The 27,535-nt window shown below is 38.4% G+C and overlaps 1 protein-coding gene and 1 long non-coding RNA gene across 2 annotated transcripts; one reads left to right on the forward strand and one right to left on the reverse strand.

Moving 5' to 3' along the window:
- Nucleotides 1–1,362: 1,362 nt before the first annotated feature.
- nr2f1a (nuclear receptor subfamily 2, group F, member 1a) lies at nt 1,363–8,329 on the reverse strand. The gene is made up of 3 exons (XM_079814985.1): nt 7,075–8,329; nt 5,302–5,829; nt 1,363–2,589 (listed from the first exon to the last, which is right to left on the reverse strand). The coding sequence occupies exons 1-3, from the start codon at nt 7,505–7,507 to the stop codon at nt 2,315–2,317; spliced, it is 1,236 nt and encodes a 411-aa protein (XP_079671111.1). The 5' UTR covers nt 7,508–8,329; the 3' UTR covers nt 1,363–2,314.
- A 1,466-nt stretch (nt 8,330–9,795) lies between these two features.
- LOC307125251 lies at nt 9,796–19,080 on the forward strand. The gene is made up of 3 exons (XR_013816367.1): nt 9,796–9,980; nt 12,410–12,494; nt 17,326–19,080. It is a non-coding gene; the product is annotated as an uncharacterized lncRNA (long non-coding RNA).
- Nucleotides 19,081–27,535: the final 8,455 nt, after the last annotated feature.

Genomic DNA, 27,535 nt, shown 5'->3' on the forward strand with positions numbered 1-27,535 from the left:
GGTCACGCTTGCGTTTGACTTTTTTTTAGATGGAAATTCTTAACGTATGGTGCAAAGCGATGTAGAGTCATTTGATCGTTAACTTCCTCACCAACAAGCTAACAGCCCCTCTTAAGAGTGTATATACTACTACAGATTATTTAATGAAATTAACTCTGATTTTCCCCATCGAACATATATAGATTTCGAATATACATTTCGAATATACAAATTTCGAATATACAAATAAAACAGAATATTTTGCCAATGTGGTTTGTTGCAGCCGCTTTAAATGCTGAAACACAAATAGATATTAAAGGCTAATAGATTATTTAAATTAAACGTTTGTCAACGCCAGTATTACCAGGTTTACTGAAAAATAGTCTGAATGCCGAATAATTAGGTCATAGTCAAACCCGCATATTATTTCTGTTAGGTCATTCTCTCTTTATGTGAAACAACAGATGAATGCAAAGAGTAGCGCTCAGTAAAATATTTAGTGACATTCGGGGTCAGCGAAAGTTCTTATCATTGTACTTATAAAAACACCGTAAACATCAGACGTAAGATGTATTTACTTGTTTATGAAGGACAATCGCGCATGTATGAGCATCAAGTGATTTCCTTTCATGGTTCTAAACCAATCATATGAGGCTGCACGTGAATTTCTCTCTATCTCGGTACAATACATCACATTTAGTGCTCCTATCGACCGGCTTACATGCGGCATTATACATATCTTAGATTGATCACACATATAACTGCTGCTGCGTTCCTAGTGAAAACATCTGTCCTAACACAGATCCTTTCGCGATCACCTCCATATAATAATAGTCTACGAGTTTAGATGGATTTGTTTTCTTCTTCTCTCCACTTCGTTTCTCAAAACTCTGGTGATAGGAGAAGAAACCCCCATTGCCTTATTAGAGGGACGGCATTTATGCAGCTATATCTTCCCTTTGACTATGAGCAAGCCTTTCAGTTCAGCCTGGGAAAAATATTAAACTTTAATGCGCTGAAACAGGCATAGATCTTTGAACCAGTCGGCAGCAACGTCACAGAAATCTTATTCAGCGCACGATGCTGACTCCCGCTAATATATAAAACGCACGTGCTCCCCAAAACACAGAGAATAAATATGGCACCAAAAGTAATCGAATGCCTGCAATTGTAACGTGTGGGATTCAATAGGGGTTTTACAGTATTTCAAAACTCTTCTTGATGGGCTTCACATTTTGTGTCAATATACAGATGAAACCAACCTATGTGTTTTTGTTGGCCTCCCTTACCAAACAGAAATATGCATCCATGTAAAAGCACACCCCAAATACCTTAAAACAGCTCATTAATATCATGTAGAACATTGAATTTGCTGAGAGCGAGACAAGTGTTGCCTATTTCCTTTTTAATAGTATAGTCACCATCACACAACTTCACGCGACCCTTCTGCACAGGCATATCATGGATTGAGCAAAAATGAAAGGCAACATCCAATAAAAAAAAGAAATAGCGGAAATATCAAGACGAAACAAACAAAATGTATTTGAAAATGATATATTAAAAGTGCTTTTGACTTTTCATGTCTTTTATCTCTGACTGATGATTGACTCAACACACACACTCGCACACACATACGACCAAGAAAAAGTTTCACCGGTGTCCTCTCCTTTAAAATGTCCATGAGGTCAGATTTGCCGAAGTTGCATGTCCATAGCATCAAGTGGGGGAAGGCTCAACCATCAGTGAAATTGTCATTGCGATTAGACTGTGTCTTATTTGTCTAATGTTTTTCTTTATTTTTAAATTCTCACTTCAATTTTAATTCTTGGAGAACATTTCTTCAACAACATATATCGCACTCATTATAAGAAGCAAAAGGTTATATCAAAAATCATTAGTATAGAATCACAGAAAAAACTGGTTTAGAACCAGAAAAAATACAAAACAGAGATACATAGACACAGGACATTTCTTATAATTGCTTGGAAATTTCTTTCCCGCTAAGTCTTGCTCATTTACTGCGCATATGATGTTCTTCATTTTATTTGTACGTATTTTGTTCTTTACAAAAAAAAAAGAACAAAAAAAAAGAAAATGAAAATAAAGACTAGTATTTTACAAAATGGAGAGTGTTCTTGATGACGGCGATGGATTTGCACGGGAGTACGTCCAGTTCTTTAATCTTTGTACATTACATATTCCATTTCGGTCCCAGAAGACAAAAAAGAGAGTCTTCCTAAGTGGTCAGAAATTAGGTCCTATATATATAGTCTTCTTGAAAGGGCTTGCAGAATTTTGGTCCTTTAGTCTTTTTTGTTTCACTCGCTCATTCGGATCATTGAATGGACATGTAGGGCCAGTTGAAGCTGCTCCCGGATAATAACATATCCCTGATGAGGGTTTCAATGGGAGTTTTACCTACCAAGCGAACGAAGAACAGCTGTTCAATTACTGACGAAGAGACAGTGCGGAGAGAAGGCAGTCGCAGCAAAAGCTTGCCAAAGCGACTGGGCTGGTTCGGGTACTGGCTCCTCACGTACTCCTCCAGGGCGCACTGAGACTTCTCTTGCAGGCTCTCGATGTGTGCAGCATCTGACAGGCCGCAAGCGTCTGAGTAGACAAAACACAGCACAGAAGAGGCCCAGGTTATCATTCAGCATCAGCATTACGTGTTGTTGACAAAGTGAGATGAACAAACACGAGCCCAACATCATGCATCACGCAGCGTATGAGGCTGCCTGTAATATAAATAAACAATACGACTGTGCAATCCCTCAAGAGTAACAGAACGTATTCCCTGCGTTGTAGGGGACATACCACATGCACGCTCACAAATCAGACTAAACAAAGAGTTCGAGAGGACGAGGGTGCATATAAGCTCATCTGAAGAGGATGGAGAAGGCGCTCAAGTCTGTGTCAAATATGGAAATATTTGACAGAGAATTTGGCATGGTAATAACCGAATTATAACCTAATTGCTTTCCAGATGCTACCGAGTCATTCCTCGTCCGATTCCCTGTACCAGCAGTTGCCTCTGCTGTGAGTTTGAATGAGGAGACAAGGCCGCTGGAAGCAATCACATTTTATGACCGTGGACTTGCTTGAGGACACAATCGCCTAAATTTCAGAAAAGGACATGTATTTAAAAAAAATAGTGTATGTCAATTAATGACAGTACGTCAAACATGTTTGCAAATAGCCTACCGCATGAACGCAGTAAACACATTGCTCAGCCATTGGGACTACTTAGTCCAGCCAAACGTCCTTTCTCTTGAACACCATCGCCAGGCCAATACGTATTTTATCAGCATTCTAATATGGCGGCTGTGTTGAAGATATTCTAAATAAGAGTTTACGTTCTGTTCAATTTAAGACCTAAAGTGTAAGGGCGTTGTGTGCAACATGCCTCGGCGACTGATCTTAATTGTACTGGACTAGAACACACTGCGGTCAAATACAATAACCTTCTGAACTTCTGAACTGTGCTAAATCCTTGCTAAAATCTCTCAGTAATGTGACCTCATGGGCCACTTTCCGCTGCTGCCAGCATGTGTAATAAAAATAGAGACAATTCAGCAAAATACAATGTAAGGTTTCGTATGTGTATGAATAGTTTACTTAAGATTTACATTTAATCAGAAATAACTCGAGAAGGTGCAAAGCCAAGGGGCGCATTACGAATTATTAATCCATCACGTGAAACATAAGACTATATGTTCAAAAGTTTACGCTGCACTTCGGCCTGGCAACAAATCAGAAGATAGGCTACAGTTATTATAAAAACATATTACTTTCACGTCTTATAAATTAGGAAAGCCTGATTTACCTAAGTGTCTAGAAGTTGTTCTGATTCGCTACCCAGTCCAAACCCAACTTATTTGAGTGCTTTGTAAGCAATTCATTGTTAAGAATGGTTCTGTGTGACACTGACGTCACTGAGAAACAAATAGCCTATAACGTTACATTTCGGTGGCAAAGATTAGATGTTCAGAACATAAACAAATGTTTTTACATTTTGGCATGCTGTACATATGCTAATCAACACTAAATTAAGGCAATACACAAAGTGTAAACCGAACCGTGGCCTATTTAAATTAACTTGAACGTCTCATCTTATTTCACCTTAGGGGAAAAAGACTACAAAATGTATGGCTACACTACAGAACATAATGAGTAAGCTAGTCTCGTTTTAGACACGTTTAGATAATTATATATATATATATATATATATATATATATATATATATATATATATATATATATATATATATATGAGCAAAGGTGCAGGCTTAACACACACACACACTCTCTCCCTCTCTCTCTCTCTCTCTCTCAATATATATAAATGTTTGTGTGTGTGTTTGTTAAGCCTGGACCTTTGCTCAACAATCAAAGATGTTTAAAGGGTGGTATTGACTATTTAATTTTATTTGTCAAAACGTAGCCTATATAACTGTTAAAATAAATATATTAAAGTTGATATTTCATATAATACATTTCATTTAACTAATATCCTATGAAGATCAAATCACCGTAATTAAGACATAAAATATTACATGTATTAATATTACGTTGTCATAATATCAATAACAACTGTGCGCTTTACTATCGTCTGTTGCCCAGAAAAATACTAATATATTATAGACATCAATTACAATGCTAGAGGTGTGAGGGTAATTTGGTGTCGATCATTGTTTTGTTATAGCTTTTTTTTCTATTTGGCAAATTAACCCATCGTTAAATTGACAGACACTAGTCTGACGGATATTTCTGCGAGTTCATAGCCTACTAAATATCATTTTTAAATATCACCCTAGCTTAAAAGCAATTATTAATGATAAAGGCCTCACTAGTCACCTTTTCTCAACAGAGAAGGCCCCAGATGTATATTTGTGTATGTACACTGTGGTATTGTGCACAACTGTGAACAGTGGTTAAGCTTGAGCCGATTTAAGAACGATATTCTGAACGAGATCTACACCTGATTGTACAAATATTGGCCTAAATATTTTTGAACACATAGAATTACTGTGAAATGCATTTTCAAGCTCATAAATTGAATATTGCAAAATAGTCTATAAATATAATTCCTGACGACTACAAAATAGGCCTATTACATTTTGTATTACATTAAATATTTGTCAATGTCTTTTAAATACATTTGAAAAAGGCCTACCACTTTATTACATTATTAAAGACATTTTACAGTATAAAGCCCGCCTTAGGCCCACTAGTGAGCTATAGCTGCGATGCCGAAGCTTCTCCACCCCGTATTGCATTGCCCCCTTATGTCTGTAAGTAGGCCTCGTCTCACACACTCACCTGATGTGAAGAGCACTATTGCCTTAATGCAGCTGTATTCTGCAGAATCGACGTGGAGTGCTTTGAGCTTCTCGACCTGTTCCTGGAAGATACGAATGTGATCCATGAAGGCCACGACGCGGTCCGCCGACATAGGCGAGGCGTGCAGGCCGGCAGCGGCAAGCAGTGGGGCCACATGTAGGGGCATGGAGCACTGAGCCGCGTTTAGCACAAATAACTCGCTCCATGTCAGTCTGAGTAGGGACACCTGGTCGGTGATCTGCAGGTCGGGAAAGAAAGGGATGTTCCTCGCCCATTCCACAGCACTGAAGAGCAGACGAGCCGCAAGCTCACAGATGTTTTCGATCCCCATAATATTATTGGGTTGCATGCACTGGCTGCCATAGCGAGACGTAGGATAAGGCTCGGCCCGAAGTAGTAACGAGATGTATCCGGAGAGATAGCAATGACCATTCAGAGGATCCCCGTTCGTTAGCGCGTATTGGCCCGGGTTCGGTTGGGTTGGAGGCATTCTTCCTCGCTGAACCGCTGACAAAAAGAAAGAAAGGGAGAGGAAATGTACATCTAGAACTGAGAAACATCATTGACGTGGAAGCTTTACTTCGAGTGCATGAGTAGTCTGGACTGCTGTTTAAAATCCACGGAAATATTCTAAATTACAAACTATTTACGGCACTGCTTTTAAAAAAAAAATACTTTCACACGGTCCTTGTTGCATCGGTTATTAGATTGTGACGTTTACCTTTGTTTATGAACTTCAATGGCTATTATTGAGAAATACAAACACTCTCTAACTCTTTCTCGGGTTTTGCCTTCACACACACGTACACACGTAGGCTACATGGGCATTTTTAATGCTTTTTGTTTGATTTGCATATTGTAAACATTGTGAACGAGGAGCTTAAATCTCGGCTATTCAGTGGAACTACTTAAATTCCAGTAGCCTCTTTCTTGTTAGAAATGCTGCACCAATACTTTGACATAAAATGCCTGTAATATACATATATTTGTGTGTAGTAGCCCAATAAGTTTACAGGCAATTTAATAAGATACTAACTCTGAAACAACCAAAAAAAATGTTATCCACAAATCGATCACAAAGACTTTGTTGTTATTATTTAGAACAAGCAAAAATGCATATTAATTATCTTACGTTTAACTATTTCTCATTTTAAGACAATGTAGAGGTTTTTAATAGCAGTTTCGTTCTACTCGGTTTATTAAGAGTAGACTTGCAAAGGCCATTGTTCGCATACAGCTTAGGCTTTGAGGGGACAGACAGGCCTCTAAACGTTTACTCTAGGCTACGGCGTAAAAACAGACACACATCTTATTTCCAAAGATAAAACTATAGACCCTTATTACATTTAGGTATACAACATGAGGCTAGTGCGTGTAGTAGGCTTTTCGGCAGTCTTGTGCAGTCTTTCAGCACGCACGCGCGCGCATATACACACTTCATCCTTCTCTTTCTCTCTTTTACACACATACAGTGTTCATGGGTGACTTTAATATCTCATGTAATTGGCTGAGTTGAAATGGGTGCATATGACGCTTGTCTATCTATGTGAACAATATTACCATTAGATGTATGCTGATCTTGCCTATGCGAGCGGATTTACTACTGCTTGTACGCGCCCTCTGACACTCTTTAGTAAGCAATCACAGCAAATTTATTTCACGTTTGTATGTGTATAGTGCGAGCTGTAACTGGCTCTGAGCAATACAACAGTGTGTAGCAATAGTGTGTTGCGTTAAGAAAAATATATTCACCTTCCCGCCGCATGCCCACTTTTAAACATTTCTTCAGCCGACAATATTGGCACTGATTACGATGGTGCTGGTCAATAGGACAGTTCCTGTTGGCACGACATGTATATGTTAAGTTCCTTCGGACACTCCTCTTGAAGAAACTTTTGCATCCTTCGCAGGTGAATTGACCATAGTGCTTGCCGCTCGATTTGTCCCCGCAAACAACACATTCTATATGCTGCTGACTCTGTCCAGAATTCTGGCTGCCCTTGTCGCCAGCCGTCCCTGGTGTGGACGGGGGTCCTGGCTGACTGGGTGTCTGCGGAGTGTGTGGTGCCGCTGACGCCGCCTGCTGTTGCTCCCTCGCCGGCTGAGCTGCTGGATTGGGGCCGCTCGGAGGTCCTCCGGCCACGTCTTCCTGCGGATCTCGCCAGACGCTAACTACCATTGCCATATCTCGGGCCCGAAAAGTGCTTTCAAGCGAACTGGTCGCTCGGATATCGGAGCAGGGAAAAGGGAAGTCTTGGACGAACGGCAGCGCGAATTCAAATCGGAGCACTCAATCTCATAGGGAAAAAAGTAGAAGCAGAAAATGATCAATACATTCAAAATACCGCAGTCGATAGAAAGCAACCCGATCAGGATATGCAGTTGTCGGGAGGCCAGTTCCAAGGTAAATTGCAGTCAGCCATTCGGGAACCCAATCGTGTATAGAGAAAGCGATCCCAGTCGTAATAATAAAAAATCTGTTTTCTTAAAAAATACCGCGATAAAAATTCTTCACGTTGAAGCAAAAATAATAGCTTTCTGGTGGACCGGAGATCCAAAGTGCTGTGCAAAATAAATTCCCCTCTTTTTTCTTCCTTGCTCCTCTCTCCGTCTTCGCGGTTGAAGAGGAGGAAACACTGAAGAACGGATTTCTCTATCTATGTTCATGAATAAAGCTCATCTGGTCCGGCGAAAGAAAAAAAAAACAACGTCGCCCGAGTGCCTATGTAGTTTCACCTCTCCAGTAGGAACAGAGCAAGGATAAAAAGAAAAAAAAACAACTAATGGAATATGTAAGAAGCAGAGACTCAAAAAAGAATGCGTTTTAACGGGAGTACCAGCGGAGCAATGTTTCCGAAACGGAGATCTGCGCGAATGTCTGTATATAGTGAACTTTGACACTACTATTGAAACTGACACGTTTCTATGGAGATCGCTGCGCCTTATATGGTGCTCGTGTCAAGGAGCCAAGAGAGGGGCTGCTGGCAACTGATAATCAAAGGCGACTGACTGGTCAGAACCCTGCATCGGGGGGGAGAGAGAAAATGGGAGGCTAAGGTTAGCCAAGCCTCCTTCACTCCATTGGTTAGAGTCCTCGCTCCTCGCTACCTACGACTGAGGGCTCTGACAAGCACAATTTACATTGCGCTCGCCCCTGCGCTGCTATTTACTTTGAAACCCGATTAGAATGGACCGTCTATTGTCACAAAAAGAGGAAGAAACCCCAGTAAGAAGCGGCGAAAAACGGGATGAAAGCAATGAGCGAACTGTACGCGCACGTGAAATATAAACAAATGCGCGTGAGGCAGAGACTGGTGCGAGCCTCACAAAGTTGAAAGTGTTTTGTTCAAAGCTGTAGTCTTAATTACAAAAATACCCATTACAACGTCCAGATTTGAACTATGAAGGTCCCATAGACATTTTACGTAATTTGACAGAACAATACCGGCTAGCAATTGCGTTTCAATGCATAAACCACATTTTTACGCGTCAATAATATGCCTAGTTCTCAGTAAAATGATTAAATAAATAAATAAAATATATTGGGACGCTCGATGACTACCCCTAGTTTGACTAGAAAGATATCAGTATAACGGAATGCTTTACCAGTGATATGAAACAGACCAAGCAGCCAGCCAGGGCACAAAAGAGGTGTCAGACTATTATGATATTGGAAAGTATAACAATCCATCGTTCAGAGTGTTTTAACAGATTATTAACGATGGAAGTTTTTGGTATAATGCGCAGGGAAACCGGCTTTTTGTGCATGAATGCCGAGGGCTGCGCTGTACAGGCTTATAATGTCTGGATCGGGCTGCCATCTAGCGTACAGTAGACAATTACAGCGACATAAAAATGAGTAATTTATTGTCCTTTTTAACATGTTCCTAAATGTTGATCAGAGACAAATTAGGCTGTGGGATGAATATTGTCTGTTTTTTATTTTATTGATGTATTTATAAGTCGCACATGCTTTCAAAGTCTTACTTTGACCATTATAGTGCAACTTTGTTGACATTAAGCTTGATTTATATAGCAATGCCTGTACTTAGAAATATATATATGGTTTTTTTTTTGTTTGTTGCGGAGAAACAAGTTTTGCTCTCTTGCCTTTTGACATAACGAGATGTTTAAAATAAAATTAAAGTAGGCTATTAAACAACCATCTTATACACTTTTATCATGGCAAACTCTTTCACCAGAACTCTGTTATATATGAATTCTGCATCAAAAGTCCACAACTGTGCGAAAGAAGTTAAGAGGAGGCAAACACCGACACCCGTCCGTTTACGAAACCCTAACAAATAGGTAGCCTATTTTCAACTCGACCGCGGAGCTTCCTCCGTCTCTCCTCACACCGAGCCGCAGAAACACACGCTGCTGTCCTCTGTTCTTTGCAAAGGTGAAACGAATAAGATTAAAAGGAACAAAGAGAAACTTCTTTAAGTGTACCATCAATGTTTTACTCCACAGACAGGGAAGAGAGCGAGAGGGGAGAGAGGGAGAGGGACAGCGAATGGGAACACAAGGCACGCATGAAAACAGTATTGAAGAAATGGTAAAGTGGACACTTGGACATTCAAAGTGCGAGCGTCCAGCGACCGGTGGGTATCCTACTTTGGGATCGGCGTTTTCTCAGTTTGCTCCATATTTGAAAGGTAAGTACTTTTATCACTTTATGCAATTCCAGAATTAGTTGAAATTCATATAAATATCTCGCAATGTACGTAAACTTGTATCAAACTAAAACCTCAAATACCCATCAAATCAAGAGCGTGAGACTGTCAGGTGAAAGCAATGCGGGTACAGACCACGGGAGATCGGTGGACAGAATTGTATCGATCACTTGCACTAGCCTACTTAATCTTTAAAAAAAACTCTAACGTTGTAGTGATTCTGAACATGACTGAACGTTTGACTTTAAGAAACGCCTTTTCACCTGTGTTATTCGTCTTGTATGATCTCGTAATGGGAAGATCGATAGCAGTCTGTTTGTCTAAGTGATAATGTCAACGGATTAAAAGGACGATTATACGATAGACATGTTCAAAATAAAGGGCTGACGCGTGTACTTAAACATTAAGCAATTTTGAAAAGAAGCAAAAAAAATCCTAATGAAAGAAGTATACAAGTAATATATAAAGTATGTCTGCCTCAAAGTATTCTTTTCTCATGACTTTCATTTAAATTAGGCATCAACATACTTAAAGGCAATTATAGCACAATTAAAGACAGAGAGTACATTTGACTATATATATATTATTTTTTGGGATCATATTTATTTATTTTCTGCGTTAGGCCTTTGTACTCATCAAAAAGCTTTTGTTAGTCACAAGTTTTATTGACAACGTTTTATGGATAGACAGTAAGTAAAATAAAGTGCAAAACAATGTCCAAAAAGTTAGTTGCAATGTTTCACGTGACAATATTAAGGATAATTATGATTATACAATAATACAATAAAATGAGCTAATCATAATCATATGGCTGAGCTGTGTTACCTATTTGAAATCAATGATGGTCGAAGAGATGCGTCTTTATGCTCTAATGTTTTGATGTGTGATAATAATATTAATAATGATAATTAATCGTTTCACAGCACCTCATGCAATTTGTAATATGGTGTTATATTTCTTAATGACCGTGCAACCTCTTTTAAAATAGCAATAAACAACATATACCATTTAGTCTAATGCATGCTCCCTAAGAGCTGCTCGAGTAATAAAATCCCACGAATGGCGGACCTCCTACCAAGTGAGCAGAATGTAAATACGCTCGGGTTAGATGGTATAAACTCTTAGGACACAGCAGGGATAAAATATTTCACTTTCCTTATTTTGTCAGACACCTTATCAGTTACTTTTATCCAAAGTCCCATTGAAAACAGAAAGATTTGAATATTTTTTTTTGTTTACTTACATGTAGTTTTTATAGTAAACATCTGAACCTAAAACATTAACCATACTATAAAGGGTTAGGCTTTGTAGTTTATACCTCTCCGTCTGTGTACAGATAGGCCTACACTAAAGCTTCCATTGAAACTGAATTGCTTGTATATCACAATAAGTTGATAATTTAGAAGACAAATCTGATTTGTCTGTTGCTTGGTACCAGGCCTGTCATGAGCAATTTTAAAATGAATATAACCATTACAATAGTATAATATGTAGGATATGTTTAAATATATAGACATAGATGCTAATAGCAAAAATATGCATGAAAGAAATATAAACGTGTACAAAGTAAAAAATAAATAAATAAATAAAAACAAAGCAATAAAACTTTCAGCAAAGGATCACTATCTTGCAAGTAACAACACATGTGTAGTCAAAATTGCGCATAATTTAAATATTATAAACAATTTGGGAAGCATGTGCTTGTGGTATGGTTTTAAAGATATGAGTTTTGCATTGAAGGAAAAAAAAGATGTTAAGAGAGACATTTGTTCTAGTTTGTTATAGATATATTTTGCTCTCTGTAATAATCTCACAGTTTTTAAACACGTTGCGCGCCTCTCTAATGCGATGGTGGGTTTTGTCACTTTGAGCAGTAGTGAGTTGAAAGGGAAGAGGAGGGGGCTTTTGTTCAATTTGATCCCTAACTATTTGGGGGCTCAGATTGGTGTGAAAGGGACGAGAAGGTCACTTGAAATCGCCTTTTATCCACTGCCATTTTCTCTATGGATCAGCAACTTTCAATGGACATCATCTAATCGCTCTTAATGGAAAGGGTAGTGGGGAGAGCTGTGGAAAATATCTTAAACTACGCCACTTAAAATTACTGCATGGGCTATTTAAAAGACGTAGGTCTACTTATTAATGTTTCGCACAAAATCACTCCAACATTCCCCGCACCCAGATGTGTTTAACGAAGGCCTAACGCTTCTATCATGCTTTGGGCGCATCGGGATGTTCAGATTTGAAGATTTTGCTCAATATTGCATAGTATACGTCATAAACAGCATGGCAGTCACTTTACATCTTGGGTCAGTTGATCAGCTATAGCTCTAGATTATTTTTTTGAAGGGAGAAAAAAAAAACAGATTATTAAAAAGTTTCTTTAATGTCTCTTTATTTACTATGCACAGAAACAGGCGAATCATCAAACTGCCAGTGTGGGGCTCTGTTGATGGCCTGATTACGGTGGTCGTCACGGGGGATGAAGAAAAACAGGTAGGCAAATATTATTATTTTTTACAGTTTATAGATTTTTGAGTGGCCCACAAAACTAAATGCATTGTCAAATTCCGAATTAATTATAAAATAGCGTTGACTGTAATTGTCCACAATGGGGGACAGTTTCTTTCTATTTAGCTTGTGGTAAGAGTTTAGTTAGAGAGACTGTCAGTTTATGCTGGAGGTAATGGCTTTATTGCTTACAAACCATCATCTATTTAGAGCTTATGTGCTAATTGCCTTGGATGGCCTCATAGACCAAGATCATAAATCCGTTAGCAGTTAAAACAAGCCCAGACCCACAATAATTAGGCTAACTTACGCTCCTGACGTAGCCTACATTCCTTCAAAAGGCATGAAAACCACAACAATGAGACTAAAGTACATGTATCGTATGTTGTCAGCAAATCCTTAAGGAGCTAGATCCATTTTCAGACATTAGGCCCCGTGGACATAAACAGGATCTTAACAGCACAGACAGGGTTCATAAAGGTCTTAAACTAATTTATTAAAAATAAATATTTGTAATGACATAGGTGTCGACTTGTATACGTGTTATTATTGAGCAAACATATGGGGACACATTTAATAAAGATATCTAAGGGCTGGGTTACCTGAACAAAAAGCAGAAGGAACAGAAGCAGAGGTAAAACGTCAGGTGCACATATATAGACTACTAATCTCTAAGGCACGTTTTCCCAAAAGCATGGCTATATTAAGGAGAGTCTTTTGGCAACAATTCAAGCTTCTTCACGTGAATTTAAACTTATCTTTCTCCTTGTTTTTAGTTAATCAGAGGCAAGGGGACATTTACTAAACAATAATAATGCCTTTTGATAATTTTCAAATTCATTGTATACACTAAATCCGAGAATAAAAGAGTGTAAAATCGCATTGAAAGCGGCTTAACGGTGTGCGCATGTCACGCGATAGGTCTGGATTTACTTGCAGACTACACGCTGGCTAACTTTACGCAGGTCTACTTTGATAAACATAAATACAAGGGCAAGAGAGAGAAGTTTAATTATAATTATGATATTGATGTCAGAGCATAACGTGTGCTCCAGAAATTTTTGTATTATAAACAAACAAAATAAATGAATTAATGTTAATATTTTAATTAACATCTAGACTAGTTAGCAACAACATTTCTAAAATATTAGGCCTTTCTTACCCAAGTCATAATCCTTTATTTTGACCAAATTCTGAAATAATAACTTTCAATACCTGCTCAATATGACGCGCCATTTCCAGTTTAGGAAGTCTCACACTTTTTGTTCGACATATTGGGGAAAGATCAAGGCCCGAGTTAAGCACGTTTGCACCTGGCTGCTCCTGTAAACGATGCACACAAAGTTCTAATAACGCGAGGTGTATGCACTTGTTTGTAAAAGAACGTACGGACGTTAGTTACTTACGATAAGAGCGTATACCGGCCTGCAACCAGTCGTGCATAGCGTTGTGGTAATATTGTCTATAATATTGAAGATAGTATAGCCTACAGTAGCCTAACATGAAATATATATATATATATATATATATATATATATATATATATATATATATATATATATATATATATATATATATATATATATATATATATATATATATATCCAGATCTATCGTATTAAACGTGATTAGTGCAAGGTGTTCACTGCTATTTGTTTTAGGAAACAAGGGGGTTACATTAGTTCTGCAGGAATTCAACAAAAAATATCATACACCCCAAATTGCCTAATTTATAATCCTACAGAGACCCAATAACACCCAGAAACCAAATGTCCACCCTACTTTTAAACATTTTGTCATCGTGTTATGTGATGGTTTTACAACGAATGTCCGAACAAGAGCAAACACTAAATAAACACACCGCTTAACACGAGCGCAGAGAAGAGCAAAGATAAGCGACTGTATTTTAGGGGGAGAGCTTTTGTTGTGTGAGGTAGAGCGTCACCTCGCATATTTATAACGGTCTGTTTAAACCGACCCGCAGCAGGAATTTAATTGGAATTTCGTCTGTCTTAGGCACATCCACGCTGGAAGACAGAAGAGATTAATTGCTTTAAAAAGGGTGATAATGTACACGTGCAGGAGGAGTACAGATACAGACACCTAATGTCTGACTTTTTCAACATCATTTCCAGTTTACATTTCATTCAAACTAAATAATTAACCATTATGGTAAATATTATTAAGATTGCTATAGGCTAATTATTATAGCTATGCCCCCCCCACACACAGTATTTTGAGTTGTCAGAGGTTCAGTGATAGAAGTGACAGGAGATGTGAGAAAAGATAAACAATATATAGCTCAAACATACACGTTTACATATAAATGAGTCATACCAAATTGTTTATTATTTAACTAGGTACTATAAAACTATTACTAACATTAATATTTTGTCCAAACATATCATTTGCTTTATTTATTAATGGTTTTTTTAGATTGTATAAATCTCAAAGTGCCGCCAAACTATAGATAAGCAAACACTCACTCTATAGTAAACTTTAAAATACAAAAAAGTAACATGCAGCTTGACGTATCAACATGTAACTATATTTTACAGTATCATTTCCAAAGAAAGAAAATAGCCCTGCTTCTACTCCTTATAAAGTAAAAGCAACAGTTCTATCAAGCAATGTTGAGTCATATAATTAAAATGTGGTTGTGAGTAATTTTGACTTTGCTGAGTAGCTAGTCACATTAGGATTTTAAGACAAATACTAGCAGGTTGTTTGAGGCTAGCTAGAGCTCCAACAGGCAGCAGAATTGATGACTCACTGGGTTCAGAAATCTTTTCCCCCATGAGTGTCCAGAACAGTATAGTCAGGAGACTTTCAGAGTGAATGATGTGGTGTGTCTTTATTTAAGAGCAAAGTTGCTTAAATAGCTAATAAAAGATGGCACCTGATGACCTGCGAGAAAACAGAACCACGAGGGGCAAAAAAGAATGATCAAAATCAGACAGCTTCACGGGCTCTGTCCTAGAATATGCACCAACACATAAAATCTATGTTCTTGTTTACAGGAGCTTAGAGCACTTATACAGGCCTATTATACAATGTACATTACAAGAAAAAAAATCTAAACAAAGTAAACGGAACACGTGTGTACAGGTGTGTGCAAATTAGGTATTGCAACTTTAAGGTTCTTTTCCAGGTTATTATTAGGTTATTTTTGACTCATAGTAATGTCTATCCTGTGCACCTTTCATTATTATTTTAATATACATTATTTACAGTTTTACATCTGCCAATTTGTTTGTATGGTTTTTAGGAACAGAACACATCCAAGTACATTTTAATTCGCAAAATGTCTGTCAAGAGCAACTTCAGTTCCCTACAAAGCCAAAAGGCAAACAGATATTTTTTTTTTGTCAGCAATGACCAGTATTGTCTCTTATGGTCTATTCTGTGACAGACAGGTTTGTCTGAACTGTGCTCAGATTCATAGAAAACAAAGTGTGAACATACAAATATCAACATATCAATGATAGCTTCCTTATCACACAATCTGCATAATATAATGAAACAACAGAACAGAAGTCACTTACATTTTCTCCCTTAAGTCATCAGACTGCATTCATAGATTTGTTAAAGATGTATTTTGTTTGGTCAGGATTCATAACTAAGAATGAACTACAGAACTAATTGTATAGGGTGTGGTGTAGTGTATCTATGTAAACACTGCATATCATACTCGTAATCTGTTTAGTCTCACTTAATATGTTCAACAATGTCAAGGATCCTCAGTCATGGCAGATCCATCTCATGCCTTCCGCTATAGATTTAAACAACAAAACCTGAATCAGTAATCAAATCAAGAGCAGCACTCATGATTTGCCTACATTATGTCTTTTCTGTCACTAAGCAAAAAGTTTCCTCATCATTTCTATCATCTTGTTTTTGATAAACTGACTAAATATTAGGTTTTGAACACTGCTACGGTCATGTACTTCCATGTCAAAGGCAATAAAATAGGGACGATAAAGCAGTTTGGTCATAGATTGTAAAAAAAAAGATGGATGACGTCTCTTCACTATCTTTCGTTGTAGAAAAGTGAAGCCGCCAGTGTCCGAATATGACATCTTGCGCTGATTTGGGACCTGCATCTGCGCAGACTCAATATCAAAACCCCGGCCACACACCCGCAGTATCTGCTAGTACAGTTTACTGCAGAACAACTCATTATGTCGTTGTGAAATAAAGTTGTGGAAATTTAGAAATTAAAGCTAAAGCTCAAATCTCCTCCAAAGTCCATCAGTGACAACTTTGCTCAGAGAAGCCGTCAATCTCCGCTGTCAATCATGACATCACATCCCTGTTTTTATAGCATCAAATAACTAACTAAAACCAAACTTATTTAAAAAACAAACACTTTAACTTACTAAAATGACAGAAACCAACTTTGTAAAAAAAAAGATTTGAAGTGTAATTTGATTGTTAAGTTTGTCTCGCGTCCCATTAGAATACATGGAGGGGGCGGGGTTTATGAGCTATACTGGGACCAGCCACCTGGGGGCGATCGAGGCGCTTTGGCTTCACTTTTCAGGACGTGTGCGGCACGTTTAGTTTGGTCATCAAAGAACGATTTGTCCCTATACTAGGTACAAGTAATAGCTTAGTAATAGTTAGTTGCAGTGACTATGAGGATTCACTAATTGTCTGTGCATCTACTACATTTCCTAGCAATCACTCCATGAAGACAATTGACACACAACCTTACAATTTGACTGTCTCTCTGAAAGTGCTCTGTGAACTAAATGGGACAGTTGCACACTCTCAATAAGCATAATCTTTTTTTTTTTCTGTGTTTGTTTTTCAGATTCTCAAAGATGGGCAACTATGAGATATCCGCTGGCTTTAGGTGGAAAAAAACATGATCATGGTTTGATTATGCTACACTTACAGCCATAGAATGTAAAAACAGCACCTGCATCTCTGTTTACATGTCATACTTTTTGCAGTGTCCCTCTATCAGTTCTATCTGTTAGCAAAGGCAAAGAATGCAGCCATGATTCCTGAACACACATTCCTCAAAGCAATCTCTTCGCCTCATAAAACACCAACTTTTGATAAATATAGTCAGGTTACCAGAGCTCTTATTTAAAAATATGTGAAAAAAAGCATGTTTTCCAAAGTGAAAGAGGACCGATTACAGACAGCTGTGGCACTCCAAATGTGCCTCTCCACCCCATGGTTAGGACAGCAGTTAGTGAGGGACTTCCTGCATGGAAAGCTGTGTATGTTTTCCTTCAGTGAATTGAACATCCTGCAGATCTTAAATTCCAGTCAGCAGTAAACTCCCTGACCTCTGAGCACAAAATTAGACACATCATATAAGCAAGAGACAAAAGGGAAAGGAGGGAGACTGCAAAACAAAACCGAAAGATGGAGATAAAAGAAAGATGACAAGGATAGAATGAGAATAATTTCTTAATTATTCATAGTATGAAAAGGAAACTTGTTTACATGATTAATTATGTTACATTGTCAATAGCAGGATTTTTCCCTGACCTGACCTATTATTTTAGATGTAACCATAATGTCACCAGATTAATCAAATTCAGTTGTTACCACATGAAACAAATTTGGTAGGTTACATGATGACAAACATTTTTTGCAGTATAGCTAATCACAGGAACACATGGGACAATGAACAAAGCAACCTATATAAATAGATCTAGTCATCGTATTGTAATGCTCGTAAACATCCAGACTCTTTTTACATGTATGTGATATCCATTCGTTTATTATGACACATGCATGCAATATTAGGCGTCATCTCATACTGTATTATTTCAGTCTATGTCTGAAAACACAATGATGTTTTTAGCCATAAAAGTGTCCGATTTCATCTTTTATTACACAGACAGGGTTGTCAGTTACAACATAAGCGGTGAACCCTATCTGCCAATGTGTTTATTGAGATATTATCAATTGACTGATGGAACAAACTATACTCACCAGTCAACATATGTTTCTAATTTGCTGGATTTATTTGATTTCAAACCACGCGTTTTTAAATGATTATGAAGGTTTAGCAACAGAGCATTCTCTGCGGATCACAAACAATATGATTTTACGATTGTATGTTTTTGGCATTAGGAGCAGTGGGGAATTTGTCCAGGGGAGACGAGAGGCATTTTAATCCTCTTTCTTTCAATGTGGTATTATTTAATAAACATGGAAATAAAATATGCAACTTCTGCCTCCTCATACCACAATCCCAACATATATTAATTGGCTATATATTGACCTCCTTCCTCTTGTCCTGAAATATCCACATATTGCTAGTCATCTATAAGACAAAGCTTAAAGGTAAGTGACATCCCCTCATTACCTTAAAGAGCTGGTGCCTTGTTTACCACATACTCCCTGGGGTTTACCTGTGTAGCAGCACCACAAGTGCACAACAACTAATACATTCAGAGATGCCATACTATAATGTACATACTAAATAAAGAGCCGTAATCCTCTATGCATTTTTTAAATGTGCAGAATGCATATGATCTGACCAGTGTTGAAGTTTGACATATTTGAATGCCTCTAAATAAATAGTTTTTCATATGTGCATATTAACATATTTTCTTCTGTTTCTCATTTCCTGCGTTTCTCTTTGTCTGAAATCACATGCTTTATCTGGAGTATTATTATGTACAGCTCTCAAAGGACAGAGATGTTTCCCAGAGCAGATCACATGACCCTATCATGTGCTATCATTGAAGTTGTTCTCTTATTGGTCGGTTACTCCACAATGGCACATTTGCACATATCACAGTATTTTTGTTTTTAAATATTTTTTGGGTCGATTTAGAGATTCGGGGCTGGAAGATGAGATAATGTTAATCTTTACGTGTGGTTATAATGGTGCTCACCCCCCCCCCCCCTATCATTTTCTTAATTTGTTAATGATGACACTTGCTCTGCTTCAGGAAGCAGGTCTCCAAGGAAATGCACTCCTGCATCACAGTGCCTGATCACTGGAACAATGTGAGTGAATGTTTAGCTTTCTGAACAATGCGACACCACATGATGTGGTGGGTGGAAAAGAAATCTCAATGCCCCTCAGTCGTATTCTTTCTTTCTCTACTTTTTAGCTCTCCTTCATGTACCATGTCTGTCAGTGCCTTCTTTACTGGCGTTTAGGTGGCGTCGCCCATAATCAAGACACAGTAAACACCACAGACGGTCAACTATGACGCGACCTTGGAACATGTTCCGTGCAATGACCATTATAAAATGCTACGTCTTTCATCTCTTTCCCTTTAGACATTGGGCTGCGGGATTGCAGCTGTGTGGCGGGTGCCACCAGACTGTTCATGTCTTGCCTTGTGTGTATGTGTGTGCCTGTGTGTGCGAGCGAGCGATCCCTTGGGGCTCTCTCCCTCAGCCCTGGCTCCCTGATTCGGTGTGTAAAAGCACCCCTGAATGATGGATTACTGTGTCAGTGCGGCCTGCGAAGGATTAATTTGTTTCATTGATTTCTCTTTAGGCAGAATGCCAGCGTTTGCTGCTTCCCACCTCCTTCCCGGAGACTCCCGGCCATAATAGACGGTAATGGCCTAAGACAAATCAACCCGTTTCTTGTAAAAATAGCAGCAAATAACCCCTGACTTTGCCTCACGAGCGTAAACCAGAGAGAAGCTCGATTCTGACAGCCACATTCACAGCGGGCATTAACCCCAGGAGAAAGCTCGCGCTCCACTTGAACAAAGCCATAAGTCTTGAATACTTACATCCCCCACTCACAGCTCAGAATGGATTGGTAATGACCGACTGTCTGGCTGTGCAGGTTATGTGCGCTCTGCCTTGGCCAATCACAGGAACGAGTGACCTCCGAGATGTTTACAACACCATCCTACCAAGCAACAGTTTCTGTGCATTAGTTGAACATATGGATATCATATTTAAGCACCACAGTGAGAACCCTAACAAATGTAGCCTATAAACACTCACCCCTGACTGTGTTTGCTAGCTCGGGGGCTGTCGTTGTGATGTTGCAGGCCTGGGCAGAGGATGAGAGAGTGTGTGGAGCTCTGGCCAGGACCCTCTATGTGGACTCTAAAGGGCCTGGAACACATAACATGCTCAAACACACACACACACACACACACACACACACACACACACACACACACACACACACACACACACACACACACACACACACACACACACACACACACACACACACACACACACACACACACACACGTTTGTTTTTGTGAAATGTGAGGACATTCCATAGGCGTAATGGTTTTTATACTGTACAAACCGTATTTTCTATCCCCTTACACTGCCCCTGCCCCTAAACCTAACCCTCACAGGAGAGTGTGCAGTTCACTTTCTGTGAAAAAAAACTTGTTCTGTGTGATTTATAAGCATTTTGAAAAGTGAGGACATGGGGAACGTCCTCATATTTCACCCTCTTTTTGTAATACCTATGTCATACCCATGTCATTATACACATTTGTGTCCTGATATTTCACGAAAACATGCCCCCACACACACACACACACACACACACACACACACACACACACACACACACACACACACACACACACACACACACACACACACACACACACACACACACACACACACACACACACACACACACACACACACACACACACACACACACACACACACACACACACACACACACACACACACACACACACACACACAAAATCAGTCTGATGTGCATCCTCAGTCAAGTGGTGGTTAGAAATTTTCTGAGTGCAATACTTAAAAATAACAGTAGGGGAATTACACCTTGAAATGGTAATTTCACGTTTGGGTCACATGAGCCCACAAGTGCTGTAATTCACCTTATAAAAACAAGTTACTGATAACCCCCCCCCCCCCCCCCCCTCATAATGGCCTGTTTTTCAATATTTTCAAGTGAAAATGCATTGCTTTGTTACATTTATATGTATGCATTTGACAGACACTTTTATCCAAAGCGACATTGCCTTCAAGGTACACATTTACATTTTTATCAGTTCTTGCTTTCCCTTGGAACCAAAACCATGACCTTAGCATTGCAAGATACAGGAAGAAAGCCTCTAATATTACAAACTAGTTTCTCGAGCTAAAGACTCTCTCTCTCTCTCTCTCTCTCTCTCTCTCTCTCTCTCTCTCTCTCTCTCTTTTATACCATGGTAAGGACAGAATAGTTTATAATGCAAACAATAAAATCTTACAGGCATTTAAGAACAAACTAAAGATATTTCAATTTGATATTTGACAAATTCTACAACTTTTTTTTAAAAGCATCCATTCTTCATATTTGTATATATTAGTGCTGTACAATCGATTAATCGCATCCAAAATAAAAAATGTATCCATGTATACATATTCACTCATTCATGTATATATTTAAGAAATATTTGCATGTATATATATATATATATATATATATATATATATATATATATATATATATATATATATGTGTGTGTGTATTTATATATACATAATAATTATACATAGTACACACACACACATATATTATGTAAACACAAACTTTTATTTTGGATACGATTAATCGCGATTAATCGATTGCTTAGCACGAACATACATACATATATATACATATATATATATATATATATATATATATATATATATATATATATATATATATATATATATATATATATATATATATATATATATATATATATATATATATATATATATATATATATATATATATATATATAATAAAACCTGTGACTAGGGATATTAAAAGCAGTGTAGTCCAGTAATTTACAAAGAAGCTGCTCATTCAAATTACATTATGCTGGTTCTTAAACCATCAAGTTTTGAATGACCAGTTCGACACCTTGCATACACAATTTGATTTTAAAAGAGAAAAAAGCGGAACGTACATTTCAGTTATACCAGGGTTGATTTCATAAAATTTTGATTGAATACACTCATCCAATCCCAATCCCATGTACCCATTCAGGTTGGAGGTCTCCATCTCTGTTTGTATGAGCAGAATTATTTACTGTCCTTCCACTGAAGGCACTGCAATGTAAACACTCAACAGATCCCCACAGACCAAATCAATCCTAATGCCCTTTCAGCTCTGTCTAGAAACAAAGTCCTTCAACACTGATGCTGTGGGTGGAATTAGGTAATCTCAGCTATGATACTAACTCATTGCTAGCCTCTTCCCAGGCTCCTTGCTGTCAAGAGCTGTGTTCCTCTCAGAAAAACAACAGTTCTCAGGGGTCCTTACATCCTTAAGTGGCTCCAGAAAAGGTTAGTTGTCAGGTAATTGTCCAGCTGCGGTTGGGCTTATCTTAATCACAGTGCTTCAGCATAAGCCTGGGTCTGTGTTATGAAGAGGCTAACGGTGCTAAAGGGGAGGGTGGCTAGCTGAGGGATTTTGTTGTTCTTTTTCTCTTTTCGTGCCTGCCTGGTGTGCCGAGATAGTCAGAGCTAAGTATAGGAAGTTAGCGTCAAGCTACAACACATTATGTGGACAAAGTGTTGGACTGCTGTTGATACACAAAACAATATTTCATACAGCAGAAAAACAAAAAGAACAAATGGAATGGAAACGCAGCAACACCTTTGAGCCGTCTAGAACCAAACAAGCAAGTCAAGGCGCAATCCATTTGTCATGGTTTGTTATGTATATCTGCAAAGTGCAGAAACTTGAGGGTTTGTGAAGCCTTTGATGTTGCGACTGAGTCGCTGTTTAAGGGGACTGTTTAGAGGAAAACTGTATTCAGGATCCATAACACTATGCAGGGTCCTTTGGTAACATTAAACAAAATAACAACAACTAAGAAGGCCTATTACAAGGGTCAGAAAATGCAAAACATCTATGAACTAAACACACAAAAAGAGTACAGATCTCTGATCATAGAAACGTTAAAACTGTAAACCGAGTTAATTCAACCGTTGCAGCCATTTATTCTGATGTAGTTTGCAGTGGTGACACAGAGTCTGCTGTCATTTTGCTCCACCGACGTCAAAGGTCGAACACAAACTATAAAATATTTGTCGGGGGTCCATCAATAACCCTGACATGCCGACCCATACAGTACAAAGCTAGAGGCAGAATGAACTGTCTCGACAAAAGCATCTGGTGCACATGTTGACCCAGAGGCCAAAAGGTTAGCAGCCAGACTCTTCTACCCATCCCCACTATGCTTTCATATGTTCATTTGATGGTCGCTGTGGCAATTATAAAGGTATACTTCAGCCAGGTCTAATGGACTAGGGGCAAAGAGCAAAGCCTTTACAGTGGGGACCCAAGTCAAAGGTTAGCATGGCCATAAGACTGATTATGGAACATTCGATGAAATGGAAAGACGCGGGAAGCGCCCATGCTGAACTTCTCATCTTTATGCATATCTTACCTATGAACATGTCTTATGGAAAACACATTAATGATCATTTTAGTTGTCATGCAGTAGATGCTGTTTTTGTTGTCTAGATTGCCACCGGCTTTTAATGACTATTAAATATGAATGGCCAAGGTCATGAGGGTCACAGTCTGCATTTAGAGAGTATGGCCAGTGCTACATGTAAAGGTTAAAATGGAATTGCTTGTGCCAAGTTTATGAAGAGCCCCATTTATGCAGGCCAGCAGGGGTGATTTATGACCGGAGATAAGAGGAAGGATGGGTGGAAAACTCTTTCTTTTTCAAATGCAATCAGCTTCTGTAAATACGTAGCTTACTTATATCCATCACGCTGTCACAGGGAATCGCCGTTCCTTTGCTTAGATGGAATAACAGCTTTTGTCTGGGTACCGACAACTGTGCTTTTGAAGAACAGTTGTTTAATCATTTTGTATGTGTGTGTGTGTGTGTGTGTGTGTGTATGTATGAAGCCCACTTTCTAAGTTCCCTAATATATATAACCTATGCAATTACATCATTCTAAGCATACCATATCACAACATATTTAAAAGTAATCACTCATTTAATTCTCTGTGTAATCCATTGTAACAGCAGTACTATGTAAGCAGACGGCATAGTTAAAAGGGAGCACAGTCTCCTAAAGCAGACTCTGTTCATTCAATTGGTCATATAAAAGGAAAACTGTATTTTACTTGGCATCTGATTCAGAAGCGACTGCATGTCTCATCATTTCTACCTGACCCCAAACTAAGTTATAGCATACTTGGGCTGGTTTAATTAGGTTTTAAACAATTCATCTTGATTGAAACAAATTGAATTTTTGGCATTCCATAATGTGTCCAAAAGGTAAATTTGATCTGCTATCATACTCACAGCTAAAACCGGGATGTTTTGTCACTGAATACCACAGCCAAGAACATTTGTGGGTCTTTGGCCCTTAAATCTGAAAACCACTCAGTGGTATGATCTTTGTGAAACTGCACCCCAGTGGCTCAGGGTCTGGCTGAAATGGAAAAAAAGAACGAGAGATGTGCTTTGAACTCTTTGCCAAAACGGAAACACGGTCTAGTGCTGCTCATTTTAACGAGTCGTAAGAACTATTTTTGTTCCCTCATATAGCAATAAATTTGGTCTTTCCTTTTTATGTAAGCTTAATGTTTTTCTAGGTGTGGATCAAAGGGTGATAATTCAGAAAACCGTACGCATCAATACATTTTAGCTCATGCCTCTCAATGTCACGCACAAATCCTGTTTAATTTTTACTATATGTTGCACTTGGACTTCAGCAACCAAATTCAGCGGTGAAAGAATGAAAATATATGAAGCACTGTGGGAAAAGTCAAACAAAAAAGTTGATACAACAAACCAAAATATTAGTTTGATGACTGACATTTGAAATAGGGCATAGGGTGGATGTAATTTAAGTCTAAGTACACTCTTCCCCCTTTTCACACACCCCTCTGGGTGACTGTTATTAATGCTATTTCCTCTCGTCATATTATGTCATACGGGACTTTTAAAGAACTTGAATGTGAACCTCATCTTCTGTTAGGGCCCTGCATTCTGCCAGTAGTCAAAGTACAAATCATCAAGTCATCATCACTGTCCTCCTTTATGGTATAAAGTGCTGTTTTTTTTTTGTCTGCAGCATTTCATATCAGCATATGGTTTGAAATATGGCTAAATGATTTCTGTGAATTTTGTGTATGAGCATGTGTGATGTTTTGTCTCTTATTGGGACGGATCAACTACTCTTTGAAGACTTCCCACCTGGCTATTTGTTTGTGTTTTCAGGGAACAGAGCTTTCCATTAAAATATGATTTGTCAATAGTGTGATCAATAGTGTCAGCCTGACATTCTGTAATTATTCTGGCCTCCTGTATCAATAAAGCTGCAATAAAGCTGTCACACTTGATCTCTTGGTCCTGAACATATTGGAAACAGTCAAAAACTTTTCAAATGTCAATTTTTTTTGTTGTTGGGACAAACAGCACTTTTAGCTTTATCTTATCCTTACCTCTATCACCAAAGAGAATCCTAACATCATTCAAGTGTATGGCCATCGAGGAACAGACAATAAACCTGAACATAGAAAGGCTAAGTTAACGTTACATCTTACTATCGCTAGCAATGTTCAGACAAACACCATGATTGTGAGTGATATTATTTTATACGAAATTTCAATAAACAAGAAGTTTATACTGAGATACTTACATCTCGGACACAAGTTAGTTCATGTATTTTGCTCCGTCAAAGAAATTGTCCCGAGTCTCCTAGCAACACAAGCTTAATTTGTTTATGAATGAATCAGTAATTTCGAACGAATCGTTGACTGTATGATTCACTAATATGTACAGTCACCTGTCGCCTCCTATTGGCGCAAATATGTAACATGTTGAGAGAATCACTGAACAATCAACACGACTATTACAATATTTTGTCGTTTTTGACCTTTAGCCCGAGATGGCGCAGCAGCGCTCGTGTGACGCGAGTTTAAAGGGATAGTTCACGCAAAAATTTTAAATTTGTCACTTTTACTCACCTTCATGTTTTTCTTACCCTATATGAGTTTCTTTCTTTTTGTGAACACAAAAGAAGATATTTTAAATAATGTTGGTAATCAGACAGTTGACAGTCGCCATTGACTATGGGGGGGGGGGGGGGGGGGGGTATGGGGGGTGGTACTATGGAAGTCAATGGCTACCATCAACTGTCTGGTTACCAACATTAAAATATTACATTCAAATTAAAATTGTCACTTTTTGGTGAACTAACTCTTTAAGGTTTCATATTTGTCCTGTCAAAATTAAAGAAGATGCTATGATGTTGTTTAATCAGCACTTTTGGAATGCTGCTTATAGTCAATTAAATTAGGACTGAAAACAATTATTTAAGAATAATAATGTTGCCTTTTCTTCTAATGGCTGGGTGGATGGACGGATAATGTTCATGGTCCTGTTTGTCACAATGATGTCACTACTAAATTCACTCTCAAACACAGAAATATACCATAACACATTGCAGTGGCAGGAGCATCAGAACCAATGAGGCAGTATATATCAGTGGATTGTGTTTCACAGTCTAGCTCTCCTGGGACAAAGTGGCCTCAACCAATAACACTTAAGACCCTGGTACAGAAAAACGCAAGATCTTTTATTGCCACTCATCATTCATGTAATATCTGGCAGCATTTGTGATTACAGAACAAGTGATTGACTAACTAGACACTCGGGTAGTGAGTTACGACCAGGCTTACCTTCTAGTTCGACGTGGGACATCTGCGTCGACAATAACTCTTCCTTCCCACTTCAATAGTAAATCACAGAAAACGCCAAAGACGGAACAGTTAAATAATAACCTCAGATTTATTGTAAATCTGTCACAAAATTAGCATTATGGTGAGGCCACTTCATGGATGGAGAGGTGATCGATAGGAAAGTAGATGAGAGTATTGATATAGTGCAAGAGAGAGAGAGAATCCGAGAGCACAGGTAGGTTGATCGACCACTTGCACTGGAATCAATGAACTCAGACAGAGTGGAGAGAGTCAGAACTTCCATCCATGGGTGACTAGAACCTTATCAGGAATAATATGTGTGACTTCATGTACAGTGTCAACACCTCCAAAAGAGAGA

This window comes from Gobio gobio, assembly GCF_949357685.1.
Source record: "Gobio gobio genome assembly, chromosome: 4".
Classification (NCBI taxonomy): Eukaryota; Metazoa; Chordata; class Actinopteri; order Cypriniformes; family Gobionidae; genus Gobio; species Gobio gobio.